The sequence below is a fragment of the Crotalus tigris genome, unplaced genomic scaffold (assembly GCF_016545835.1).
Source record: "Crotalus tigris isolate CLP2741 ecotype Arizona unplaced genomic scaffold, ASM1654583v1 scf7180000018103.2265978, whole genome shotgun sequence".
NCBI classification, from domain to species: domain Eukaryota; kingdom Metazoa; phylum Chordata; class Lepidosauria; order Squamata; family Viperidae; genus Crotalus; species Crotalus tigris.
Window position 1 is genome coordinate 599,804 of NW_024096824.1, and position 24,083 is coordinate 623,886.

The 24,083-nt window shown below is 34.7% G+C and overlaps 2 protein-coding genes across 7 annotated transcripts in view; one reads left to right on the plus strand and one right to left on the minus strand.

Annotated features, from left to right (window-relative positions):
• The window catches only part of SKP2 (S-phase kinase associated protein 2), a 20,162-nt gene extending 15,289 nt beyond the window's left edge, over nt 1-4,873 (plus strand). For all 3 annotated transcript variants that reach the window (XM_039347898.1, XM_039347897.1, XM_039347900.1), the window contains 3 exons: nt 315-366; nt 818-925; nt 2,392-4,873. In XM_039347898.1, coding sequence (XP_039203832.1) covers nt 315-366; nt 818-925; nt 2,392-2,605 — 374 coding nt within the window. In that variant the 3' untranslated portion in view covers nt 2,606-4,873. The remainder of the gene's footprint in view (nt 1-314; nt 367-817; nt 926-2,391) is intronic.
• The window catches only part of NADK2 (NAD kinase 2, mitochondrial), a 25,615-nt gene continuing 6,121 nt past the window's right edge, over nt 4,590-24,083 (minus strand). The window contains exons 2-13 of one of the 4 annotated variants that reach the window (XR_005557247.1): nt 23,835-23,923; nt 22,708-22,796; nt 20,534-20,615; nt 16,722-16,805; nt 15,019-15,155; nt 14,605-14,683; nt 13,118-13,261; nt 11,362-11,417; nt 10,621-10,674; nt 9,775-9,898; nt 6,749-8,211; nt 4,590-5,946 (exon numbers count right to left, since the gene is read on the minus strand). Coding sequence is in view for 3 of the 4 variants with exons in the window: in XM_039347894.1 (XP_039203828.1) it covers nt 8,073-8,211; nt 9,775-9,898; nt 10,621-10,674; nt 11,362-11,417; nt 13,118-13,261; nt 14,605-14,683; nt 15,019-15,155; nt 16,722-16,805; nt 20,534-20,615; nt 22,708-22,796; nt 23,835-23,923 (1,077 nt within the window). In the remaining variant the exon portion in view is untranslated. Of the gene's footprint in view, nt 8,212-9,774; nt 9,899-10,620; nt 10,675-11,361; nt 11,418-13,117; nt 13,262-14,604; nt 14,684-15,018; nt 15,156-16,721; nt 16,806-20,533; nt 20,616-22,697; nt 22,797-23,834; nt 23,924-24,083 lie in introns of those variants that run through there. The other 3 variants (XM_039347894.1, XM_039347895.1, XM_039347896.1) reach the window with 3 other exon arrangements.

Sequence of the window (24,083 nt, forward strand, 5' to 3'; positions counted from 1 at the left end):
TTTGAATTTTGATCATGTGACCAGGGCGGTGCTGTAACAATCATAAGTGTGAAAAACAATCATAGGCCACTTTTCAGTGCCATTGTAACTTTGAACGGTCACTAAACGAACTGTTACAAGTTGAGAACTATCTGTAGATGTTGTGTTTTCTAGTATGAAAAATTTATTAAATTGTATTAAACTAAAATAGTTTAGTTTAAGTCCTAGTAGAAAATGTACTTTTGACCAAGTAATTTATGACACTGTTGTAAAGTCATATATGGACAATGCCACTGAATAGGTATCAATGGTTATATTTCACTTTTCATTTTCAGATGTTAAAACATTACTAGAGAGATGCCCTGGTCTAATACATTTAGATTTAAGGTAAGCACTGCAATTGAATACTAGTTTGCATCTTTGAAAGCTTTGTGCTTTCAATAAAAAAACAATATGCTAGATTGAATCAGAATGCATCATATGCCTTGTGTAAGCGATATTGGAGTACATTTAAGTGTCTAAATCTGTATTAAAAGTATACTCAATTACCCATTGCTCAACTGTAAATAAATCTTGTGAAACTGAAGCATCCTACTATCTACATCAAGCATATACTCTGAGAATCATTAGGGAGGGGCTGTCTTCACCCTCTTTCTCTCACCCCAAATATCTGAACTGACCTGCCTCTTATACCTCTGGAAGGCCCTCCCTCCCTCTGGGAATCCAGTCTACTACATTCCATCACAAGTACTTAGTTAAGTGCACATCCAGAATTAATATAAGATTTTAAATCGTAAATAAATGAAAAGTAATATTTCCTTAAATACTTTCGTTACAGTGACAGTGTTATGTTGAAGCCTGAATGCTTTGTGTACCTCCAGCAACTCACACGCCTTGAGCACTTAGGTTTTAGTCGATGCTATCAAATACCTCCTGCTGCTTTACTGTAAGTAATTTTTGATATCAAATTGCTTGTTTTTGAAAAGCAAAACAGTGCTTAAATTGAGAGGTAATCCCACAAAAGCTATTCTTCAGTTAGGCCATTGTAGCTGAAAGTTGTACTGTGTAGTGTTTCCTTGTGAATATAAACAATTGTGATAATTTATTGTAGTTTTAAAAAAATGCAGCATGATTATTATAAGCTCTTTCAGCTTTATCCAAGTGGCACTTTTTGTGTTTTGTGATGTGTGGTTATTTATAAGAAAGCATGTTAAAATAAAACCCTGTTCTTGGAATCAACAAATAAGTTTTTCAAGTTTAAGACTTTGAGAGCAGATTCCAGAGAGCTCTTTAAAAATATTCCACGCTGAATTTTCAACATGTGTCTCTATCTGCTTTCTTCCTTTGATCGCTTATTGCATTTTAAATCATTTGATTACTATTTATGACTAGGTCTATTAGTGATCCTTCTTTAAAGGGGGGGGATTTTAATTTCTTCTGCCATTGTGATTGACTCAGTTTCCACCAGAGATTTCCTGAATACCATAAAGTATAACTGAAGGGAGTTTTCCTTTTGTTAAGAAATGGCTTAACTGGAGAATGGTGAACAGTGGCTTATCTGTCCGGTGTACTTTTATAGTACTGTATATATTCAGGCAATCCTCAGCTACAACTATTCATTTAGTAACTGTTCAGAGTTACAATAGCATTGAAAAAGTGACTTACAACCAGTCCTCACATTTATGATTGTTACAGTATCCCCAGGTCATGTGATGAAAATTTGGTTGCTTAGCGTGTATTTATAATAGTTGCAGATTTCTGGGGTCATATGATAACCATTTGTGACCTTCCCAACCAGCTTCCAACAGGCAATCAATGGGGAAAGTTAGATTAGCTTAACGACCATGTGGTTCATTTAAGAACTGATTTGCTTAACAACCATGGCAAAAAAAAAGGTTGACACAACTCACTTAACAATCACTTTGTTTATCAACAGAAATTCTGGTCCCAATTGTGGCTGTAAGTCAAGGACACCTATATCTGTGTAATAAAAATATAATCTGCAATGCTGTTTATATGATGGGGACCCCAAATGGAAATGGAGCTAATCAAGTAGCTAATCTAATTTTTAACGGTTTTATTATATGATGGATCCTTTAAATTTTTAAATGTTATAAACCGTCCTGTAAACTTATGAGTGAGTTGGATGGCTACATAAATTTGTTTAGTAAATACCTTGCTTGTCCCACATCTAAATGGATGTTAGAATGAACACCCTTGCAAATAACTTAGTACTTATAGAATGTACAGAAGTATTAAATTATTACATGGTTTTCAATATGCCCTTGAATTTAGAGAAGAATAGTTAAGTCACTGTTATTCAGAGGTGTGCTGCTAATCATTCAGTACTAAACATATGAAAAATTGCACTGGCTAAATTAAAGGAATTATTTTGTTGTATTTTTCTTTTAGTGAACTTGGTGAAATTGCTACGCTCAAAACGCTGCAGGTTTTTGGAATAGTGACTGCCAATTCCCTACAGCTCTTAAAGGCGACGCTTCCTCATATAAAGTTCAATACCTCCTACTTTACACCTATTGCAAGACCCACCACTGGCTGCAAGAAGAACCAAGAGATCTGGGGGATTCAATGCAGACTGAACTTGAGAAATCCAGCTGGGGTTTGAAAGAACTTGAAAGACTCTGACTTCTACCAACAGCAACGTTGAGTTCCTCAAGTCTTCACTGTGGAATTCTTGCATTCCGTTGTAACCTCACAATTTGCAGTTATTGACCGAGTTTTATCAGTTTATGACCAAATGCTATCAAGTATTTTACGATTTGTATTTTTTTATGTTTTATGTTCCACTACTTTTACTGAGGCCAGTCCAAGAAATGTTAATCATGCACAAATAGTTGCCATATGCAATATGTACACTCTCCTTGTGGAATTTTTTTTTTTAAAAAAGTAGCTCTAGTTAATAAAACTTGTCCAAATGTTCATATTCTCTGTTTTATCCATGACAATTATTGTTGTAGGGTGTAGGGTGTATTTGGGCTGATATACTTAAGATTCTGACTTTTATCTCATAGCTCCTGGAAACAACATCATAGTTTAATTCTGTTTAGATCAAGCCCTGAAATATTTTGTTGTCACATATCTCAATACTAACTGAGTATAACCAACACAGCTGCATGTTGCTAACTGGTATACAGGTATTCCTTACAATGGCATTTGGGACTGGAATTCCCTTACTAAGTGATGTTATTGTAAACCACAATGTCACGCGACTGCATTGCTTAGCAACAGCAACTCCTGCACATCCTATTCCCCCCGTTAAGCGAGGATTGTGGTTTGTTAAGTGAGCACCTTGTGCAACTTCCTGCCAGCTTCCCACAACAAAGTCAGTGGGCTAGTTGGCAGGAAGTGGTAAGTGCCAGGGGGTTCACAAGCAGACTGACTGGCAGGGTAAGTGGCTGCTGCTGGGTGGGACATAGGGCACGGCACAAGCACAGTTAGCCAGCAAAGCATGGTTCAAGTGCAGAGGGGCTGGGGGAAAATCCACAGATGGGCATACTTGCTGGACTAACTTGCGAAAACCCCTGCTGGCTTCCCACAAGTAAATTCAATGGGGAAGCCAGCAGGGAAAGTGCAAATTGCAATCACGTTACTGCTGGACACAACAAGTTGGTTGCCAACTACCTAGATCACAATCACCTGACAGCAGGAGGACTAGGATGGCTGGTCATAACCACCATTTGTTCAACACCATTTTAAGTTTGGACGATGAAGAAGTCATTAATAGAGGACTACCTGTACTTCATACAGAAATGCAAATAAAAAATAAAGGCAGAATACAAATAAATACATCTTAATAAAGCTTTCCCTTTTTCCTGGTTGCACTGCAACATTCATATAATCTGAATAAATTTGTTTAGATATAGTATGAAATCCTGCTATTTTGACCATCTTGACAAAACATTAAAAATAACTATTATAAACAAAACTGTTAAAATGTGTTTTTCAAAGTCTCCATATTTCCCTGCACTCTTGATTTTTTTTGTTGAGAAGGTAGCAAGATAAAAGCATCTAGTTAAATATAACTAAAGTGCCCTTAAAAGGAAAAAAAAAAAAAAAAAAGGAAAATCCAAGGAGCAAAAAATAATTGCAACTTGATTTTTTTTTTCATAAAATAGGATATTAATTTTGCTACATGAAAGATTCAAAGGGGAAATATAATTGCATTAGTTCTAAATGCACTATAATATCTGAGAAATTACGACGTATCCTTTTTCCTACTTCTCTTGTGGCCCTAATAATACAATATTTAAGAAGAAAATTAAGTCCTATTATCTGACTCTGTAAACTGCTTACAGAGAGCTGTAAACAGTGCTTTTTTTCTTTTTTTTTAAAAAAAAGGTGCCGGAACTCACACATGTCAAACAACCCACCTTGCCTACCCTACAAGGTTCCATCCAAAAAAGGTGCCGGAACTCCATTCTGGGCGTTCTATGAGAAAAAAAGCCCTGGCTGTAAAGCACTGTGAAGTGGCATATAAGGCTAAATGCTATTGCTATAAGATTTTATAAAGATATGCACATATTATTTAACATTCTAAAATGTATTTTCTGTTATGACACATGTTAATGACATACAACACAGTTAAAAAAGCAAGAAAAATACATTTATTAATTTACTAATCACAGCATACATTATTTTAAATAAAACAATTTTGGGAAAAGGCATAGTTGTATTGAGTTTAATTTGTGGACATACAATATTTTGACATAGCAATATTTGCTTTTTTAGAAATTTTGGTTTAAAGGCATGTTCTTAAGATAGAATAATTGTTTTAAAGACTCTTGTTTTCAGCCTATTCTCATTTCTGTTATCATAACCAGAAAATCTATAGTTTGTCACTCAATTATTTCTTAGATGCTCATTTTAAAAAAAAGCACATTTGGTACATTTAATTGCATCATTAGGAAGGTCCAGAATGTCAGCAAGTTGAGGGTCAGGAGAAGATTTTCTATAGCGCACAAGCACCTTTCCTTGGCAAGGCATTATGTGCAAATACAGAAACATTTTTATCCTCTCAAAATGTGACTGAAAACAAAAGGTGACCTTTTCAAAATGTACTGAATCTGAATGCTGATTGCCTGCAGTCCACAAGCCATTCTCACTGCTGCCTGACTGGCCAGTAGGGGGGACAGCTAATATGAAGCCCTGGAGGCACATTTGTGGTATAGTCACTGATGGGATATCAGGCAGGTTTGACATTTAGTGTGGATTTTGTATTCCCCTTAAAAAGTCAATTCTTGACCCAGATGGCATGAGCCAGATGATAAGAACACTAAGGTTTTTTTAATGTGGCAGGACTCAAAAAGCCCTCTATGATATCCTCTGCTTTTTCTTTAAAAAGAAAATAGAAAATAGCAAGTACAATTCAAATTTTAGATCACATCATTTCAATCACTTCATTCTCCTTGCACCTTTTTATTGTCTTTTTATCTAACGGACAAAAGTGCTATTTTTAACCCTTCACTGGCATAATTTAAGAAAATGCGACATGAATTTTCAACATGATGATTCATTTGTGATGAGAACACAGTACCATTCAGATATTTAGTAAGTCCTACCAAGAGTTTGCCATCAGCATCTCCTTAGCACTTAATTCTGGCTTTTTTTTTTAAATAAAAGAGACAGCAAGAAAAGTTGCAAAGCAAAGAGTGTCATCTTTACATACTCTTAGCTGCACAGAGTCGTCACAAAAGCAATCTGGGAAATGTGCAATTGCAGCCAAGTGTTTCTTTAGAAATGTCTACACACCTCCACATGAATGCATCTTCATCAGTTTGCCTTCTTGTAAATGACAGACTAAGGTTGTCAAGGCAGGCATTTTGGGAACAGTCACAATCCAAGGCAGATGTTGGCATGGCCTCAACATTCCACATGCTTCCACTGATCTAGAAAAGTTGGGAAACCCACCAGAGAGAATCAAGACTTAGACACAGAGAGTTCAGCATGCTGGGGAAGAAGAAAAACATATTCATGTTAAAACTGCCCGTACTCACAAATTAACAATGTCAACTTTAGAATTTGAAGATCACAAAACAAACAGTGAGTACAATGAACCCATTTTACAACTTCCTTAACTTTAAACTAACAATTACAGAGCGTATCCATCCTGGTTTTATCTCACTCATGTTTTAAAAATATTTCCTTGAAACAAAGTCCATTCATTTCAGCTTCCCAATAGCTAACATCACAGACATGTAAACAGATCTCACACTTTCACTGAAAGGCTTAGAAGCTTTCCATGATAAAAGCCTGACATGTATATTTCAGTGTTCTTTTTTCCATTGTTCCTTTGTCTTCTAAAGGGCTTGTGATCAATTGCAAAACTGATTTTCCATTTTCTTGACTCTTCACATTAAGCCCTGAAGATACAATTTACAATACTTTGTAATTAGAAAAACAACTCATCATTTAGGATCTCAGACTGCAGGTTAATTATCATTTCAAATATAAGCAGCTAATGTAGGGGTCTTCAAACTTGGCCCTTTTATGACTTGTGGACTTCAACTTCCAGAATTCCTCAGCCAGCGTGCCTGAGAAATTCTGGGAGTTAAGTTCACAAATCATAAAAGGGCCAAATTTGAAGACCCCTGAGCTAATGCATTCTGTGATATTTTCGAAATGTCATTAAAACCAGCAAGAATGATTCTTTTTTGTGGCAGCTAATCTGCAAAATATCCTGCTTTAATTAATGTAAACTAAAATACTGCTGAATACTATCTTTGCAAAGACTTCTGCATATAGTAGCTACCTGAAATTAACGAAGGAGAGGAGGTTGGCAGTGGTCATACTTCTGTAATCTGTCAAGTAAAAAGTTAGGAGGGGAATTCAATTCTGTAAGATAAACAGTTTCTACAGATAGAACTAGGAAAGAGTCCAATAAATCTCTCCATTCTGCACCTCCCAGGCACAAAGTTCTTCAGAACTAGGGGAAACTTTTAGAAATGATTTGGGAGGAATGCAAAGGAGAAGATTCTATCCCTGAGTGGAAAAATACTGTTGGACTTGTTTGTATAATATTGGGTTTCATACACATACTGTCAACAAAATGCTCCCTTACCTTGAAACTATTCATGCATATGCTTTACAGACTGCGAAAAGAAGTCATTTTCAATATGCATGAATATTTCTGCACTGGATAGGTAAAGATTATTGTACTCCTAACACAAATGCACAGTTAAATTTTTAAAGGAATGATATTGTGTATTTTTGCGATCTTAGGAACCTACTTAATGGAGCACCTGTCCTTGGGAGTAGAACAAACAATTAAGCTGGCCAACACACAGAGGTATCTTTATTTCCGCTTGTGGTAGGCCTATCCAAAGCTCCACAAGGCCTTGGGGCAGGGTTTCTCAGGAACACAAGAGGAGCCACATGCTTTGAGTCTGTTCTAGAGCCCAATTAAACAAAGCTCTGGATTTTTCAGTATGAAGTTAATTCCAATTAAGTTTACATGCTTGGTGCTCATATGGGATGGGGGAATATTTGGAATTCAGTAGCCAGTTCAATATGATATGAGAAATGCAATGGTAAATAGAAACATGGTTTATAGCAGAAGTATGAACATTAGACTATAATAGGAGACAGTAATGAATTCTATTTCAAACATGCGGAATTTAAAAAATTAAAGTTCTTTCTGAATACAAAAGTATTATTAAAACTTCTTGGCTATCACACTGAAGTATGACCAAACATCTTTAGATTAACTTTGATATTATTTGCTTTAAAAACTGAGGGAGTTCCAAGGTATTTTGCTGAATCAGTAGTACACTATTTCCATTGAAGTTTACAGTTTGATATTAATACCAACTGTATTTGACTCCACCTTCATTTCTGTGGAATCAAGTTTTTAAGGGCTAATAACTTTGTTGGTCTGAGGAATAAACCAATTATATTTCATATTACAAGATGCAATAAATGGCAAAACACTGATTTTTCCAGGAGTTTCTCATTCAGAAGGGATAAAAAGTCATTTCAATCTTTGTTTCCCAAATAGCTGTAAAGAGCTATTTTCACATTTGAATTGATGTAGCTCATTTATTTGTGAAGACTTTGGAATACTCTCAATGATGTCTTCAGTCTTCTAGCAAAACAGTACGCAGTGCATCTTCTGTATTGATTAATATTGATGCTATTGCTCCATCATTAAATTCAAATGAAGTTCCTCCATCTACTACCATACAGGCATCCCAACAACGAGAGCGTATGCAAACTCTGAAAATACATTAAAGAAAAATATTTCTGACATCTGATCAAGTGAATAGTTTCAAATGCATATAATAGAGATTAGAAGCAACACATATTTGATAGAAGTTAAGATGGGATAATATGGTCATTTAATCTGGGGGATGGTATGATGTTGCTAAACTACAGATAGTCCTCGACTTACAAGAGTTAATTTAGTGACCATTTGAAGTTACAACATCACTGAAAAAAGTGACTTGTGGTCATTTTTCACACTTATAATGGTTGCAGCATCCCCATGGTCACATGATCAAAATTCAGAGGCTTGACATCTGACTCGTATTTATGATGGCTGCAGTGTCCCAGGGTCATGTGACCACTGTGTGCAAGCTTTTCACAAGCAAAGTCAATGGGGAAGCCAGATTCACTTAACTGTGTTACTAATTTAACAATTGCAATGATTCACTTAACAACTGTGGCAAAAAAGGTTGTAAAATGGAGGAAAAATTTACTTAAAAATGTCTCGCTTAGCAACAGAAATGTTAGGCTCAATTGCGGTCATAATGGAAAGTCTTCTAGCGAACATCTGGTTTTGTTACAGATAGGAATGCCTAAGAAAAGATTCAGGTTGTGAGGCATCCTTGAGGAGGGAGGATTTCAAAATTCTGTAGCATTACAAAAACAAGCAAGCCTCAAGAAAAATGAGGACCTTACTCAATTATAAAAGAAACTTTTTTCAGAGCGCCCTTTCATCTATTCTGCTGAAATAACACATTTAATTATGGGGTTTTTCCCCCAAACTATGGTAGGAGAAAGTATACATCATTTTCAGTAGATATCTTCATGAAACATTAATTAAAAATGGAATCTTATATTATTGCAGGGGCAGCTTTTGGAAAAAAAAGTATGAAACATACTTTTTCCTGTAAATTGAAAAGAAACACCTAATTAACCAAGATTATAATAATATTTTTACAAAATCTATCATCATTTTAGAGGACATACTTTTTCAAAAACTGTAATTGCTATTAGTTTTGCTTCCATTGGAAGAAATAACCTTTGATGCATTCTTCTTTTGTTTGCTCTCATTTAAGTCAATTATATTTAGCTTTTTGACAAAAAATGCCTGCAAATTTCCTACATACCTTATATTATACAAAGTGATAGAATTTGCTGAATGCACTTTGCATTCAGTTCCAAAAGGGGCATCAATGGGCACAAGAGCACCTGTCTGTAAGCTTTTTAAAGCAGCTAAGTCTTTTCTATGGTTTGTGTAGCTACCTCCTGCAGCTGCCACATGATCCAATAAAAGATGCATCTGCTTTATTTTTAAAAGTTGCAAACAGGTACTACATTTACACTCATGTAAACTCAAAAGTTCTTTTGGTATTGGTCAAAACTACTACCCAACTTTACTGTTTTAACTAATAGTTAATAAAGACAATCAGCTTTGGATTTCCTAATTAAAATTCATATTCTTACATTGTATTCTGTAACCTAGAGATCAACTGAAAACAATTACCTTCCAGATCTGAATCTAAAATAGTTGCTGCTCAAATTATGATTAGATAAACACTTACTATTAATACTTACTTTGAAGCAAAGCCTCGTTGCCGACTACTTGAAAAAACACGGTTTGAAATGGGTTCTCGTATACTAAAAAACAACCTGGGTTCCTCTGGACTATAGAGCAGTGATTCATTATATCCATTTGTTACTGAAAAAGCAGAAGTCAATTAGTTAGGTTCTTTAAGTAGCACACTAAAAGTTAGTGCCCAGATCATCTTTTTTTATATAGCTAAGCTTTTCTGATTTTATGTAACACAGAAAAGACGTGAAAAGCTTGTGGAAATTAACTTGCTTTAAATCTGTTATTTTGCAAGATACTAAATGTTATGTTAGCTTGTCCCCTCAGAGATTTTGGAAGTACGATATATTTGAAGAAGCACTTGGAACTACATTCAATTTATTTGATTTCTATTTACAGATGTAAAAAGGAATCCCTGCAGATTTTATTCCGCTAGTTGTAGCTGACTATAAGGGGCGGTGCTCCTCTCCATTTCAAGGCCATTGAGCCAGGGCTGTCCGAAGACATTTCCATGGTCATGTGGTCAGCATCAATCATGGGGCGCTGTTACCTTCCCACTGTAGTATAATTGCATTTGAACTGTTAGGCTGGCAGGAGCTGGGGAAAAAACGGAAGCTCAGCCCATTGCATCTTGAATCTGAGCTGCTGGCTGCCATCTTGAAGCCCAGCACCGCCCCCCATTTTTACTTACAGATGTGAAAACTTTAAATTAATGTATTATATTAATGCATGTAAGTTAAATGCATAAAATAATATTGATTGCTTCTATAACTCTGAAATAATGACCAAAATTGAAGAACAAAACGAATTGGTAAATCACAATGATTAAACATGCTAAAAGTAGATCTCACCTTTTTGTATTAGTTCCTTGTTCAATGGAAGCTTTAAACTCTCATAACTTTTAGCTATTAAATGAAAATAAAATTGTTCGTTATAGAAAATTATATTTTGCATTTGCTAGATATATTTTGCATTTGCTAGATAACATGTGGCAAAGAACAATACTCAGTTACTCTTACAAAAATAAGAAACAAAATTCTAAGATACTTCTATTTCTGACCAGTATCTGACCAAACAATAAGAGAAATACATACAGTATATACTGCCATTTTTACAGGATAATCTCATCTAAATCAAAAATAAATATATATGTCTGTTACATATAGGAAAATGGGGAAACAATAGGTTCCCCATCCCTAATCAATTTAAATGCAGTTTCCCAAAATTCATCCTTTGTTCTGATTCAAGATTATTTGTTAAGCAAAAAAAAAAAAAGGTCTGGTTTGTTTAACAAAAAATATAATAAAATACAGACTTTATTTTCTAAAGTCAAGTACAGTTCTTTAAAAGCTTTTCAAGTCTTATAAGTGTTCTTCTTCAACTTATTTTCCCTTTCACAGAAATTAGACTCCTATAAGCACAGTTTTAAAAGGGATGCAACTTTTATATCATTTTAGTAGCATTTCAAAGTGGTGTTATCGATGTATAAGTGATAAATATTTAGTCTCTGAAGAAAAACAATGTACTTTTAGACTATGTCTGAACATTTCTTTTCATTGTTTTCAATGATGAGCATGGTATTAGGAACTCACCAATCTTAAGAATTTCTTCCACCGCCTGATTTGCTATTTTGTTGATATTAAAAGACCTAAAAGAGAATTTAAAAAAAAAATAGTACCTAGATCAACTCTAGCTGGGAAGCCTTTCTCCCTATCGCCAGCATTTTTATTACTTTAATTAATATTCATTACTGTTATTTCGAGAAACCAATGTTTGACTTGGAAGCTGAAGAAAAAAGAATAATAAAAACCTTGGCTAATAAAATTTAACAGCAGTTTGAATAAAACAAAAATTCCCAGAACCCACTAGGCGGTTCAACCATACAACAAAGTTTTTGATTTAAAGGCTGGGAAATCCTGGAAACGAACATTCATTTGAATTCTAAAATCATAATGTTCCATAAGGATAGTAATGTATGTATTTTACAAGTACTGAAATATGTTCTTAGTACATAGAAATTTATAATCAAAAATCATTTTGTACTTAAAGGCTAAAATAACAATCCAAAGATTCTTGCACATAGCTATGCAATTAATTGTTGGAGTTCTTTTTATTCTCTGAATAAATATTCTATGATGTATCTGTACCATAAAAGCCTGTTGCAATGTATCTCAAACTTTTTTTTAAAATATTGAAAAAAAATTCCAAAGGATTCTCTAATTCAAAGTCAATCATCTTATACTATTGATAAATGTAAAGTCCTTTTCAATACCAAAGGCTAACCATTTAATTTTATTTACTCAGAGCCAGTAACATGAAGGATATACAATACATATACCATATTGATATTCAAAAATGTACAAGGGTTTTAATTTTTCCTGATTTATAAAAAATATTTTAGTTTTTTTACAAAAAAAATATGTTAAGATATCCAAGCTTTTAGCTTTCCAGAAACTGGTAAAAATGCTTGTGGGGGGGGGGGGTTCTCCAGAAAGCCTTTGGGGACAGGTGTAGAGCTGGCTATCTATCTTCTTATAATTTGATATAAATTATTTAAAAATATATAAAAAGAGGCAATTTGGTGTAGTGCTTAAGACATTGGACTAGGACAGGGATAGGCAGCCTTGGCTCTTTTATGACTCCTGGACTCCAACTCCCAGAATTCCTGAGCCAGCATGGTTGGCTCAGGAATTCTGGGAGTTGAAATCCACGAGTCATAAAAGAGCCAAGGTTCCCTACCCCTGGACTAGGAGATCATGAGTTCTAGTCCTGACTTAGGCACAAAGACAGCTGGATGACCTTGGGCCAGTCACTCTCCCTCAGCCCTAGGAAGGAGTTAAGAGAAAACCTCTTCTGAAAGCTTGCCAAGATAACTGCAGGTTCTTGTCCAGGCAGTTGCCAGGAGTCGATGCAGATTTGAAGGCATATAATTATAATTACTGAATTTCTAAAAAATGTCTTATTGCTATTTTAATCTGTAAACCACCTCATAAATAAGTAAATGAACTCTTGTGATTTAACAAGAGTTAAGTCTGAAATATTTACATTGTTTCAGATTTATATTTTAGTACATTTGTTGGAAAGTGTTTCTGAGTGTTTCTCAGAAAAGTCCCAAACATTATAAAATAAGTTCAACAGAGCTTTTTTTCCCCAAATATTTTTTCTCAAATACATACATGGTGGCATAAAATAGGTAAGGCTTGAAAGAACTCAATAAATATAAACCCTCTGTAACTTACTTCTTATAACAGCGATATCTTACATTGTATCAAAATAAATGTGCTATGTATTATTCCTTTGGGAAGATTTCCACAGATAAGTGATATGATAGAAGCACACTAAACTTACCAAGCTTTTGATCCAGTTCCAGTGCATATATTGAGACCTGAGCTCTTTTGTTTCTCCCATGGACCATCATCAACTGATATTTCATAATAAGAAGCCCTATGAAGGGAGAATTTAAAACTGGGTTTGCAGGACTTATAGTTCACCCTGAATAAGACAGAACACAGCCCGAAATCAGGCATGTACCAGTCTAAAAAGGCTAATTTCAAACATGGCTGAAAATTTTGCTATTTTGAATTTGTATGCAGCAGTTTTAAAAAGCAGATTTTAAAAAATAAAGATATATTTTTGATGGATAGGGGGTTTTAGATCAGTTTTCAAAACTACAGCATGTTGTTAGTACAAGAGCAAGCCATTTTGAAAGCCTTTTAGAATTTTCTAGTAATTTTGTTTGCAATTAGCAAGAAATCTACTAGTACTGAACCCAACAGAAAGACATAGTAGTTTCCCCTCTACATACTTATCCCTATTGTCATTAAAATTCAAAATGAAATTCTGAATTCAGGCAGCAAGTGAGAAAAATCCCCTTGTCCTTCCAATCTGTACAAAACATGTCCTCTTTCAGATCATATTGCTAGCAGAAAAATGCATCTACAAAACAAATTTAACTTGTCAAAACCATTTTTAATTCAGCTTTATCAACTACAACTATTTAGTTTATGATTTCGTGTTTCCTACTATTACATAATATGTTCCAATTCCCTGATCCATGATCTGACATATCTTTGGATCTTCTGATCTACTATTCTACCAAGCACTTCATTCATAGTTCCGTTCCACTTTTAGAATTAAATCATTTTCACAACATTGTTTCCTGCTCCATGTGTATACAATACACTTCTAGGAGGAGCCACATCAAATCCTATGTACTTTCAAAGCAGCCATGCAAGCTTTCCAAAACATGTGGTTGCTTTGGAACTTAATTGAGGTAAGTTTCACTAATACTGGTATAGTTTGAAAAGTGCAACTTTTGAATGTTTTGCATAGCACTAAAATACACTACAGTAAGATAAAAAAGGGTTTCTGTAAATCCTTAAAACAAGATTACTCTTATTTATTTTTATTTCAATATGAAGTTCTACTGGATAATGCCAGAAAAGGCATAGTAATATAGCCCAGCGGAATGGTGATAAAGAAAATAAAAAATCCAATACCAACACATAACATGCATGGTGCAAATTAAGACGCACTAAAGACCAACTAATAATTTTTCTTTCAACAACTCACAATAAAACAAACATGTTAAGACTTCTTGAAAAATATAGCACTGTAACTGCTTTCTCACAGGCTTCAGAAGCAATATCATTTGGATTCAGTAATCAAGTATGAATGCAATTCCATAGATTAATCAGTAAGAAAGCAAAATAATATAAAGATTGATTGTAGAGATTATGAATCAAAGTAGTTTGGAAATGTTTTAATATAAATAAAAGTATTATGTTTACAGGCTATGCCAAACAGTAATGCTTGCAAGTAGATGTTTAGCATACCTGGATGAGAGAGACTCTCCGATAAAGACTTCATTTAATGATCTTACAGGCAAGAGGTGTGGTTCAGAAATCTGAGATCCTGCAATCACGGGCAAATTACATGGGTGAAATATAGGCCAAGCAGATGTCTCTAAAAACACACTCAAACAAGAAAATGTCTCTGAACTAAAATTAAGATGATCCTTATTTTCAGACTTGATATGAAAGCATTCATTTTATACTAACCTGGCTGCATCTGTTCATAGGAGCTCTGCACTTAATAGAAGCATCTGATTTTTATTCTGAATATATTTTCCTACTCTGTTGAGATGGTAAATTAAGAACTGAAAATGATGGTTTAAGTTTGAGTACAATTAATCATTGTACAGTTAATTATCAGAGTTGAATACACTTTTGGAGAAAAACAGTACTCACTTTGATCCTGAAATCTTCCATTAACATGGGCCCTACTATGCTGTTCTTGACTCAGTTGCTGTTCATGTAAATCTACAGGGACTGGGTTAACACCGGTTCCTTCAAGGTACAACCGGATTCGTTGCCTCCATTGCCATCTTTAAAGATGAAGAACACAAAAATTAAAGCAACTGAAATAGATGACATTTTTTCCATGAATCATCACTACAACTGACCCATATAGTATTCAGAACATTATTAACTATTTCATATAAACATTACTTAATTCACAAAGAAATTTAGTTGATGGGAATGAAATTCATATTCTTATTCACAGTCTAAATTATTAATTTCTGAAAGTTCTAGGGCAATTTAACTTCAAGTATCCTAAAGGCAAGATGTTCTTTTTCTGGTTTTCTGATGTTGGAAGAGATGAATTTTCACAACAGTACAAGATGATTTAGTGTGAAATCAAACAATCTAAATATTACACCATCTATTTAAGTAAAAGAAAAATGCAATTATTGCTTTACTACTCCTCAAAATATAGTTAATGATTATATTCCTATTACAAAACTATGACTTGCTGAATTCATTATTTTTGCCAGATCTGTTGTCACATACATATACAATATTTAGAAGATAATCTGTAGGCATGTTACCAAAATATTTAATTATTTTTAAAACTACTGGTTAGCCTCTCTAACAAATATTAAGCAGAGTGATAGTATACCAGCTACCGAAGAATAGCTGGTAGATTTGATAATTATTACACACAATGATCAAGAATTTATTATTATCTTAACAACAGAATTAAATTTCTGGTTAAACTACAGTTTATGATCAGCCTGACCAATATATATATGTATCTTTTTTTAAAAAAAAGCTATTCTGATTATTCTATTTTCTTCTAACATTTATAGAGCCTTCTCTCACGATACTTTTAAAATTAAGGAACTCGGTGAAAAAAAAAAGTGTTTTCTATCCAATTCCCCTTTTTAGAACCTAAGAAATTTGCACTCCATATAGGAAAATATGATGGGTGCTGCCATGTGAAATAGGGAAGGGAAGGAAGTATTCACCATTATTTTCAAGTTTATTCATAATTAAAACCTGTCTTTAACATAACAACATGAATTGTTCCTAGTGAAGATTCCAACCAAACCCATTCCTCCCACCATTTTTCCTGTTCTTACAGGCTTTCAGCATGTTGTGTTCACTAAGCACATTTAGCTTCTTCTGACTGTTGTAAGAGGTATGTGTATTCCATTAGATCTTTGACCATTTTATTCGGTATTTCTGAAACTTGTCATGGCTTTGTTAGACAGATTAGCACCCTTTTATCTTTCAGAGAGTGGTACTGTTACCACTCTCTGTTTAAAAAATAGTGAGTTACATCATTAATTAAGCTTAATTACATTGTTGGCTTACACTGTTGTTCTTTTCTTTTGTGAGGTATAATACAGTGATTTCTCCCAAATTATATTAATTATCATAATTCCTGCCCATTTCTTGACAATATTTTGAATTCATTTAAAAATGACTTCAAAATATGTACATAAGTGCAAATTAAACATTGTTTTGCATTCAATGATTCCTATACTTCTACATGGGAAAAAATAATCATTAGGTTTTATCCCCAATACATATCAATGATACTTAGATAATATTTATCTAAAACCTAAAATTATTTTTAAAGACAAAGGGATTTACGTTAATATTACCTGAATTCACCACTATAAAGTTTCTGCAAAGCATCTGGAAATGAGTGCGTATATCGTACAGGTAAACACAAATGGCCCTCAGATCTGTATATAAAATAACAATGGAAAAATAAGACATTGTATTAGAGAACTCAGTACATTTTTCATGCAAAAATGTATTCCCTCTCACCCATTCTAAAAAAGAAATGTGTAATATAATAATGGATTATATTACTCTAACTAACTGAATTCTCATGCATTTTAATTGGCAAATATGAGGGGCCAACCAATTTATCAACTATTTCACACAGACATGTAGAATACACTAAAGCCCTTTATTTCATAACAATTCTTGTTCATGACTTAAATTTGAATATTTAAATTTAAGCTGTGGACAAAAGCAACAATTGTAAAAAAAAAAACATACCCATCTTGGGTAGAAACATTAAGAAATAAGAAACATTAGCAATGTTTCTTATTCCCAATAGAATGTGAATAAGAAACAGCAAGCAATAGAAATCAAAGGCATGAGATATTTCTAAAAAAAAAAAACAGCAAAATACAGCAATACCACTTAATTCATTATTTCTTTTCATAATGTTTCACCTCTCAGTACTAAAGATGCTACAGAATCCAGAATGAACAGATGCACACTGAATACAAAAGTGAGTGACAAGAAAGAAGTACACAGAATGCAAGGGGTGCAAAATAAAGCATGTTTGAATTCAGGCACCAACTGTATGTCACAAAGTGTTCTGGAGTCAGCATCTTATTTTCCTGCAATTGCATGGCTACTTCCCTCTCCTGTTCTACCCCACTTCTTAAGTATTCCATTCTGACTGCATTCAACTTTCTTTGACATTTCTCTAGACATACTCAACCCCCCTGTTCCATATAGCAAAGTGGATAGAAACATGCTCTTATACAGAAGCAGTTTTGCTTTATTTGACAAATATTCATTCCTTACAAAAAGCCACATTTTTGTAACATCAGCAATTTAGGAAAATACATGTACAACATCTTCAGTGGAATAAGGGAGATGAATACTGCTTGCTCTCTGAGTATATTTTTACTCAGAGCATCCCTTCCTAATTTTTGCTGCAAATATTTGCTTATATGCTATATGTTACGCCAGTGTTTCTCAACCTTGACAATTTTAAGGCATGTGGACTTCATCTCCCAGAATTCCACAGCCAGCCTTGCTGGCTGTGGAATTCTGGGAGTTGAAGTCCACATGCCTTAAAATTGTCAAGGTTGAGAAACACTGTGTTACGCCTTACAGAGGCTCACCATTGCACCAAGCACCCTTTTTTTCCCAATATTACCTATTAATACTTTTCCATACACTTCAGTGGCACCTTATGACATAATTCTTTTCATTTTATTTCATCGTCTTTCCTCACATCCACTTTTCAATCATTGTTTGGAGATTAATTTATCTTCTAATACTTATTCATACAGGATTTTCTCTTCCTGCAGTAGTTGTTCTTCCCCTATCATTTCTTTTACTTCTTTTCCTCTTCCTCCATGTCCACTTTTTCCCAAGGTTCACTCCTGACACTACCAAAGTGAATCAAAGCACCTCATCACCCAAGCATCCTTCACCAATCCTCTTAATTTTTCATCATAAATAACCAACAATTTTACATGTGAATTGATTTCTTTATCATGCTTACATATGAATGGACTTATGCTCAGACCACTTACATCATGTTTCTCTGCATGTATTTGTCAATTGCACAAAATCAGATCATCTTCACTCAGATCTATTACATCACTCCCCCCTTTTTTTTCTTTTGGTTTCATAAATATGTAAAATACGTTTAGGTTTGTTTTTATTCCAACCAAAGTCAACTAAACAAACTCTTTACAAGCAGAGTAAAAAGAAAAAAAAACACGTCTTTTGCTTCGCCTGCGTATGCCATGGTTATCACCATACCGGTACAAAGATATTGGTCTCCAATATCCATCATGGCTTTGATCTATCAAGGCTTTCATGTAATACTTTTAAAAATATAGAGAACCTGAGACTAAATCATCACCTTAATTATATCTATGTCATATGCAGCATTCCCTGCTCATAGTAACAATACTAGTAAATGTTGACACATTTTGGACAAAACATTATAAGGAACTAAAACCCACTTTTGCCTGCAATATTCCATGTTGTTTTATGCAAATTAACATAGAAGCTATTTTACAAACTACCTACTGATCTTCACCTCCCATCAACTCACGATACGTTTTTTTAAAATAGAATAATATTACTGTTTTCAGATTAAATGTTGCTGAATTAAGAGAGCCAGTTTGGTGTAGAGAGAGACCATGAGTCCTGCTTTACACACAAAGCCAGCTATGTGACTTTGGGCCAGACTCTCTCTCAGCCCTAGGAAGAAGGTCATGGCAATTCCATTTGTCAAGAAAAGAATTAAGACTGATTTGAAAGCAACCCTCCCAACTCCACAAATTATAGCTTTAGAGTTTAGAGACAAAGAGTAGTACAAGTATTTAAAAGCAAAGACTTTATAATCTAATGTAGCAACATACAAGAGACAGATTCATTTTGCTTAAAATGAAATGCCATTTTAATATATAATCAATGAGTGACAGTACATTGGATAGCATTAGGTGTACAGCCAGGTGGAAAGTACCACTACTTCAAGATAATCAAATGCTATTATCAAGTAACACTCATTTACTCTTAGAACAATAAGAGGTAAAAGTGAAATTCACCACCATACATCGACTCCAATTATCCCTGTGAACTCTGCAGTGAGGATTCAACTATTATAATGAAAAAAACTACAAAAGTTATAGCATTAAAAGAAGAAAATTTTAAAAAGGCAATAGGGATGATTTTAATCAGAAGACTGCCAAAAGATGACAATGCAATATTTACATTATTATGGACTCGGGATATATAATTCATGAGCTAAAAATGCTAATGAATGCATTTCTAATTAGAGCTATATTAGCAATCAGACTAAAATTTCTTTTGATGCCAACGAATACCAATGTAGTATTAGAATTAGCGTTGGATTTGGATCAGGAAAACAAATATTCTAGCTCATACTTCACCATGGAGTTTATTAGCTATTTGGGGGCCTGTTACTATCTCTCACCTCAATCTATCTTACATACTAATTGTGAAAAAAAAAATGAGAAAAGCAGGATGTAACTCTAATAGGTAAATAAAATACATTGATCCTGGAAATTGTAGAACTTATTTTAGAACATCTGACTTATTTAGGCATATAAATTCAGTTTGGTCTAGCAGTTAAGGCAATAGGATTAGGATTAGCGATAGTTAGGGTTAGTGGTCTAGTAGTTAAGGCACCAAACTAGAAAGCAGAAGACCATGAGTTCTAGTCCTGCCTTAGCCATTAAAGCCAGTTGGGTGACCTTGGGCCAATCATTCTCTTTCAGCCCAACTCACTTACAAAGTTATTGTTGTGGGGAAAATAGGACCAAGAAAGAGTATTGAGTTACTTGTAAAAATAATAAAGGTGCAATACAAATAAATAAATATTTGACATCAAAGATTTTAGAACAGTTACGTTTATGAACCTATAGTTAATACTTTGTACACCTGCAGAACAATTTTGTTTTTTGTTTTTTTCCAGATTAGCATAATACTGCTACTGAATTAAGCTTTGACCATTTGTGTTTCTGAGGACATTTTCATGCAGGTAAAAGGTAAAAAAATGTGGGGAAAAGGTTGAGTATAAGATAATGCACCATAAGTATCTATGGGGCTCAAATTGCTATAATGTGTCATTTATTTATTTGGCTACCCAACCTCATCACAAGATGCCAGCACATCTTAGGCTCACCTATCTGGATCTGTATTTATTCCAATAACAGGTTTTAATTGATCCAGGACCTTACTGGCCGCCAGAAGCATTGTTCCATCACCTAGGAAAAATATATAGTTTGGTATCAGAGCAGGTTTATATATAAAAAAATTAACATTCCAAAATGGAGTATTCGACAAACATCTTAAGGGAAAAAAAGAGACTGATATGTATTGATATGTGCGTCAATGTATTTGAGGGCTGTTAACACATCTTTGAGAGCAGTCACAAAGAGCAGTGATACAGGCTCTCTGGAGAGGATAATTCTTGATTCAGGATTCAGACTCAGTTAAATTGATAATTAATCTTCATTTGGTAAAATATTCTGATGGATGACTGTTAGATTCCCCTGGATAGGGAAGTATGTATCTCATGGTCCTATCAGAGCTCTCAGCAATGTTCCACAGCATAGTATCTTTCTGACTACCTACAAGGTTTGGAAGTCAGAGATATTATTTAGCAATGGCAATAGTAAGAACAATAATCCATTATGACTTCCTTAATATAGTAACTTTTTTTATCAATGGCTGGTTGGGGTAAAATAATAAATTCACCCATAAAATAATATAGTATTAAAATTATACAAAAAAAGTATAAATACAATATCTAGCAAATTCAAATATTCAATTGGAACATAACCTCTCTTTCTGTACTTAATGAAATAACTAGGTCTTTTCTGAAATCCAGAAGTTAAGGATTAAACCAAATGTTTGTTGGGAAGGATTTTTGGAATATTGGAGAAGTTACTGAAAATGCCTTCTTTCAAAAGCTCATCAGATGGCATATTTGTACAGCTGGGACCTAGAAGGAAGTTGACCCTATTTGACTTCTTCACATGGGCAGATAAATTCAGGATGCTCGGATAACCTGGTTCAAAATTACACAGTGACAACCAGCACCCTGGCAACTGGAACCAATTTCCGTTGCTAAGCAATGTGGTCTTAAAGTACAGCTGCATTGTTTAGCACAGTGGTTCTCAACCTGTGGGTTGGGACCCCATTTGGGGTCGAATGACCATTTCACGGGGGTCGCCAAACAACGCAGTCCGCCATTTTTTCCCCCTTTTCCTTAGATGTGCTACTCCCTTTTATTCTATTGGCTTTTGAAAGCCAATAGAATAGACTCTCTTGAATAGAGTCTAATTCTATTGGCTTTCAAAAGCCAATAGGAATTGTCCAGGCTGTCTCTGCCCTGCTGAGCCCGCCAAAAGTCCCATTCTGCAAACGGTGCTGCACCAGTTGAGTAGTCCTCGACTTACGACCGGTTGAGGGTCGCGGCATTAAAAAGGTTGAGAACCACTGGTTTAGCAACAGCAATCCCTGCAGTCCAGTTGCCATGATTAATTGAATCCCCCAGTCATTAAGCAAAGCAACTTCCTGCGGACTTCCCACAACCAAAGTAAGTGGAAAAGTCAACGCAAGTCCCAGGCTGGCAGGCAGGTAAGTAGCTGCTGCTAGATTGGAGAGTACACAAAGCTGTGATAGAGGCACAGTGCAGGCCAGGTGTGCAAAAGATGCAATAAGGATGAGGGAGAATACCCAGGGTTATGGCATAAGTCAGGAATATGTATGAGAGGCCTGACAAGGCAGGGAGAGTGCATGAGGATGTGGCATGAATTGAGAAGTGTGCACAAGGGTGGATGGGAGGCAGATGTTAAAGAGGGTGTGCAAATGACTGGTGCAAGCTGGGAGGGCTAAGAGACAGTATGAAGATGGGGAGACTTATCCCAGAGAGAAGAGCAAAATGTTCAGGGTAATCACACACTAGAACCTCTCAGGATATATCAGTAGGTAAGAAAGTTATAGCTTTAGTTTGGCAATATTCTGTCAATCAGGTATAACAGTGTTTCCCAAACTTGACAATTTTAAGGCATGTGGACTTCAACTCCCAGAATTCCACAGCCAGCAATGCTGGCTGTGGAATTCTGGGAGTTGAAGTCCACATGCTTTAAAATTGTCAAGTTTGGGAAACACTGAGGTATAAGAAAACAAAGGATTGGACTTGATTGGAACTTGCAGTTTCATCAGGGCCTGGCAATTCACCAATGTTTTAGCTTAGACTTACTTGCAGATTGGCAAATCTGGCTTTCTGCAAACGTATTTACTCAAATTTCCAATAACTCAAAATACATTTCCCCACTCACAAGTTAATACCTCCTGCTGCTATAACAGCATCTGCCCACCGGACAGTCTCTTCATCATAGTCTCTTCGTTTTACGAGCTGAACTTCAATCTTCTCATTTCTACAGAGAGATATTGAAAAGCAAGTGATTATTCTGGTTTTCATGGTTAAAAATGCAAAAAGTGAAAATAGTCAATGTCTCCTAGGAAAAAAGGAAGTGAAAAGTAAAGCCTAAATACTGACAAAATTCATATGAACTATTGACAATCTTGTGGAACAGATCAATAATTTACATCAATTATTAGTTCCTTGAAAATATCCAGTTATTACATTCAACTCTCTCACATGTTAAATCCATGTAATCTATGTGTCTGCAAGGATTAAACAAAAGTATTACAATTTTGTTGATGCTTTATTAAGATGAGCCCAATTGGAATCAGAAAAATGTAGGAAGCAGTTTGGTATAGTGGTTAAGGCACTAGGCTAGAAATCAGGATGCCATGAATTCTAGCCTTGCTTTAGCTCTCATCCCTAGCAAGTAACCCATTTCTGAAAAAAACTTGCCAAGAAAACACCAGGAGTCAACACTGACTCAAAAGGACCAAAGAATAACAATAACAACAGATATATCACTATACATAACATGAAACAAAGAGCAAAATTACCTATTAGGACTTCAGATTTTATCTGCAGAAGTGTTTCAAAGCATGCAGGGTCTCAGCAAAGACATTTCTGCTTTAAGATATTGCATTTGCTACATTTGTGTTCTCATCCATTCAGAAGTATCTTTTCATGCTGAATCCAATTTGCTTCTTAGCACTGATATACAGGTAGTCCTTGACTTACAAGTTGCTTAGCGACTGTTTGAAGTTATGACTGACATTCCCAGGGTTTCTTATAACCCAGATTTGAAGTTCTAATGGTCACACACATTCCCGCAGCCATGTGATCACATTTTGGGTGCTTAGTATTGTTTGTTTGCAGTATCCCACAATCATGTGAGCACAGTTGTAAGTCGAGGACAACTTGTGTTACTAGATCAGAGCCATTATGTAATATTTTTAAAATAGGGAATATAAGAATAATGTATAAGTGCTTAGAGCCTCTGCTCACTGACATTATTTCAATTAAAATCAAAATTCTTCATATATACCCTTACCTTAAACTATTTACAATATGTTCCACATTTTTTGTATGAATCCGATGCCGCTCTAATAGACCACTATAATTAGATCCTTTTAATGCAAGCTGTGAAAGAGAAAATTGGCAAAATAAATTGAAATAACACAGGTATTTTAAAAAGCTAGAATGCAAATAATTAGAAACTATTTACTTTTCCACTAATTGAAGCAAGTACACCCATAAAAATATTTTAAAATTAAAAAAACAGTGTAAGAGTTTGCAACAC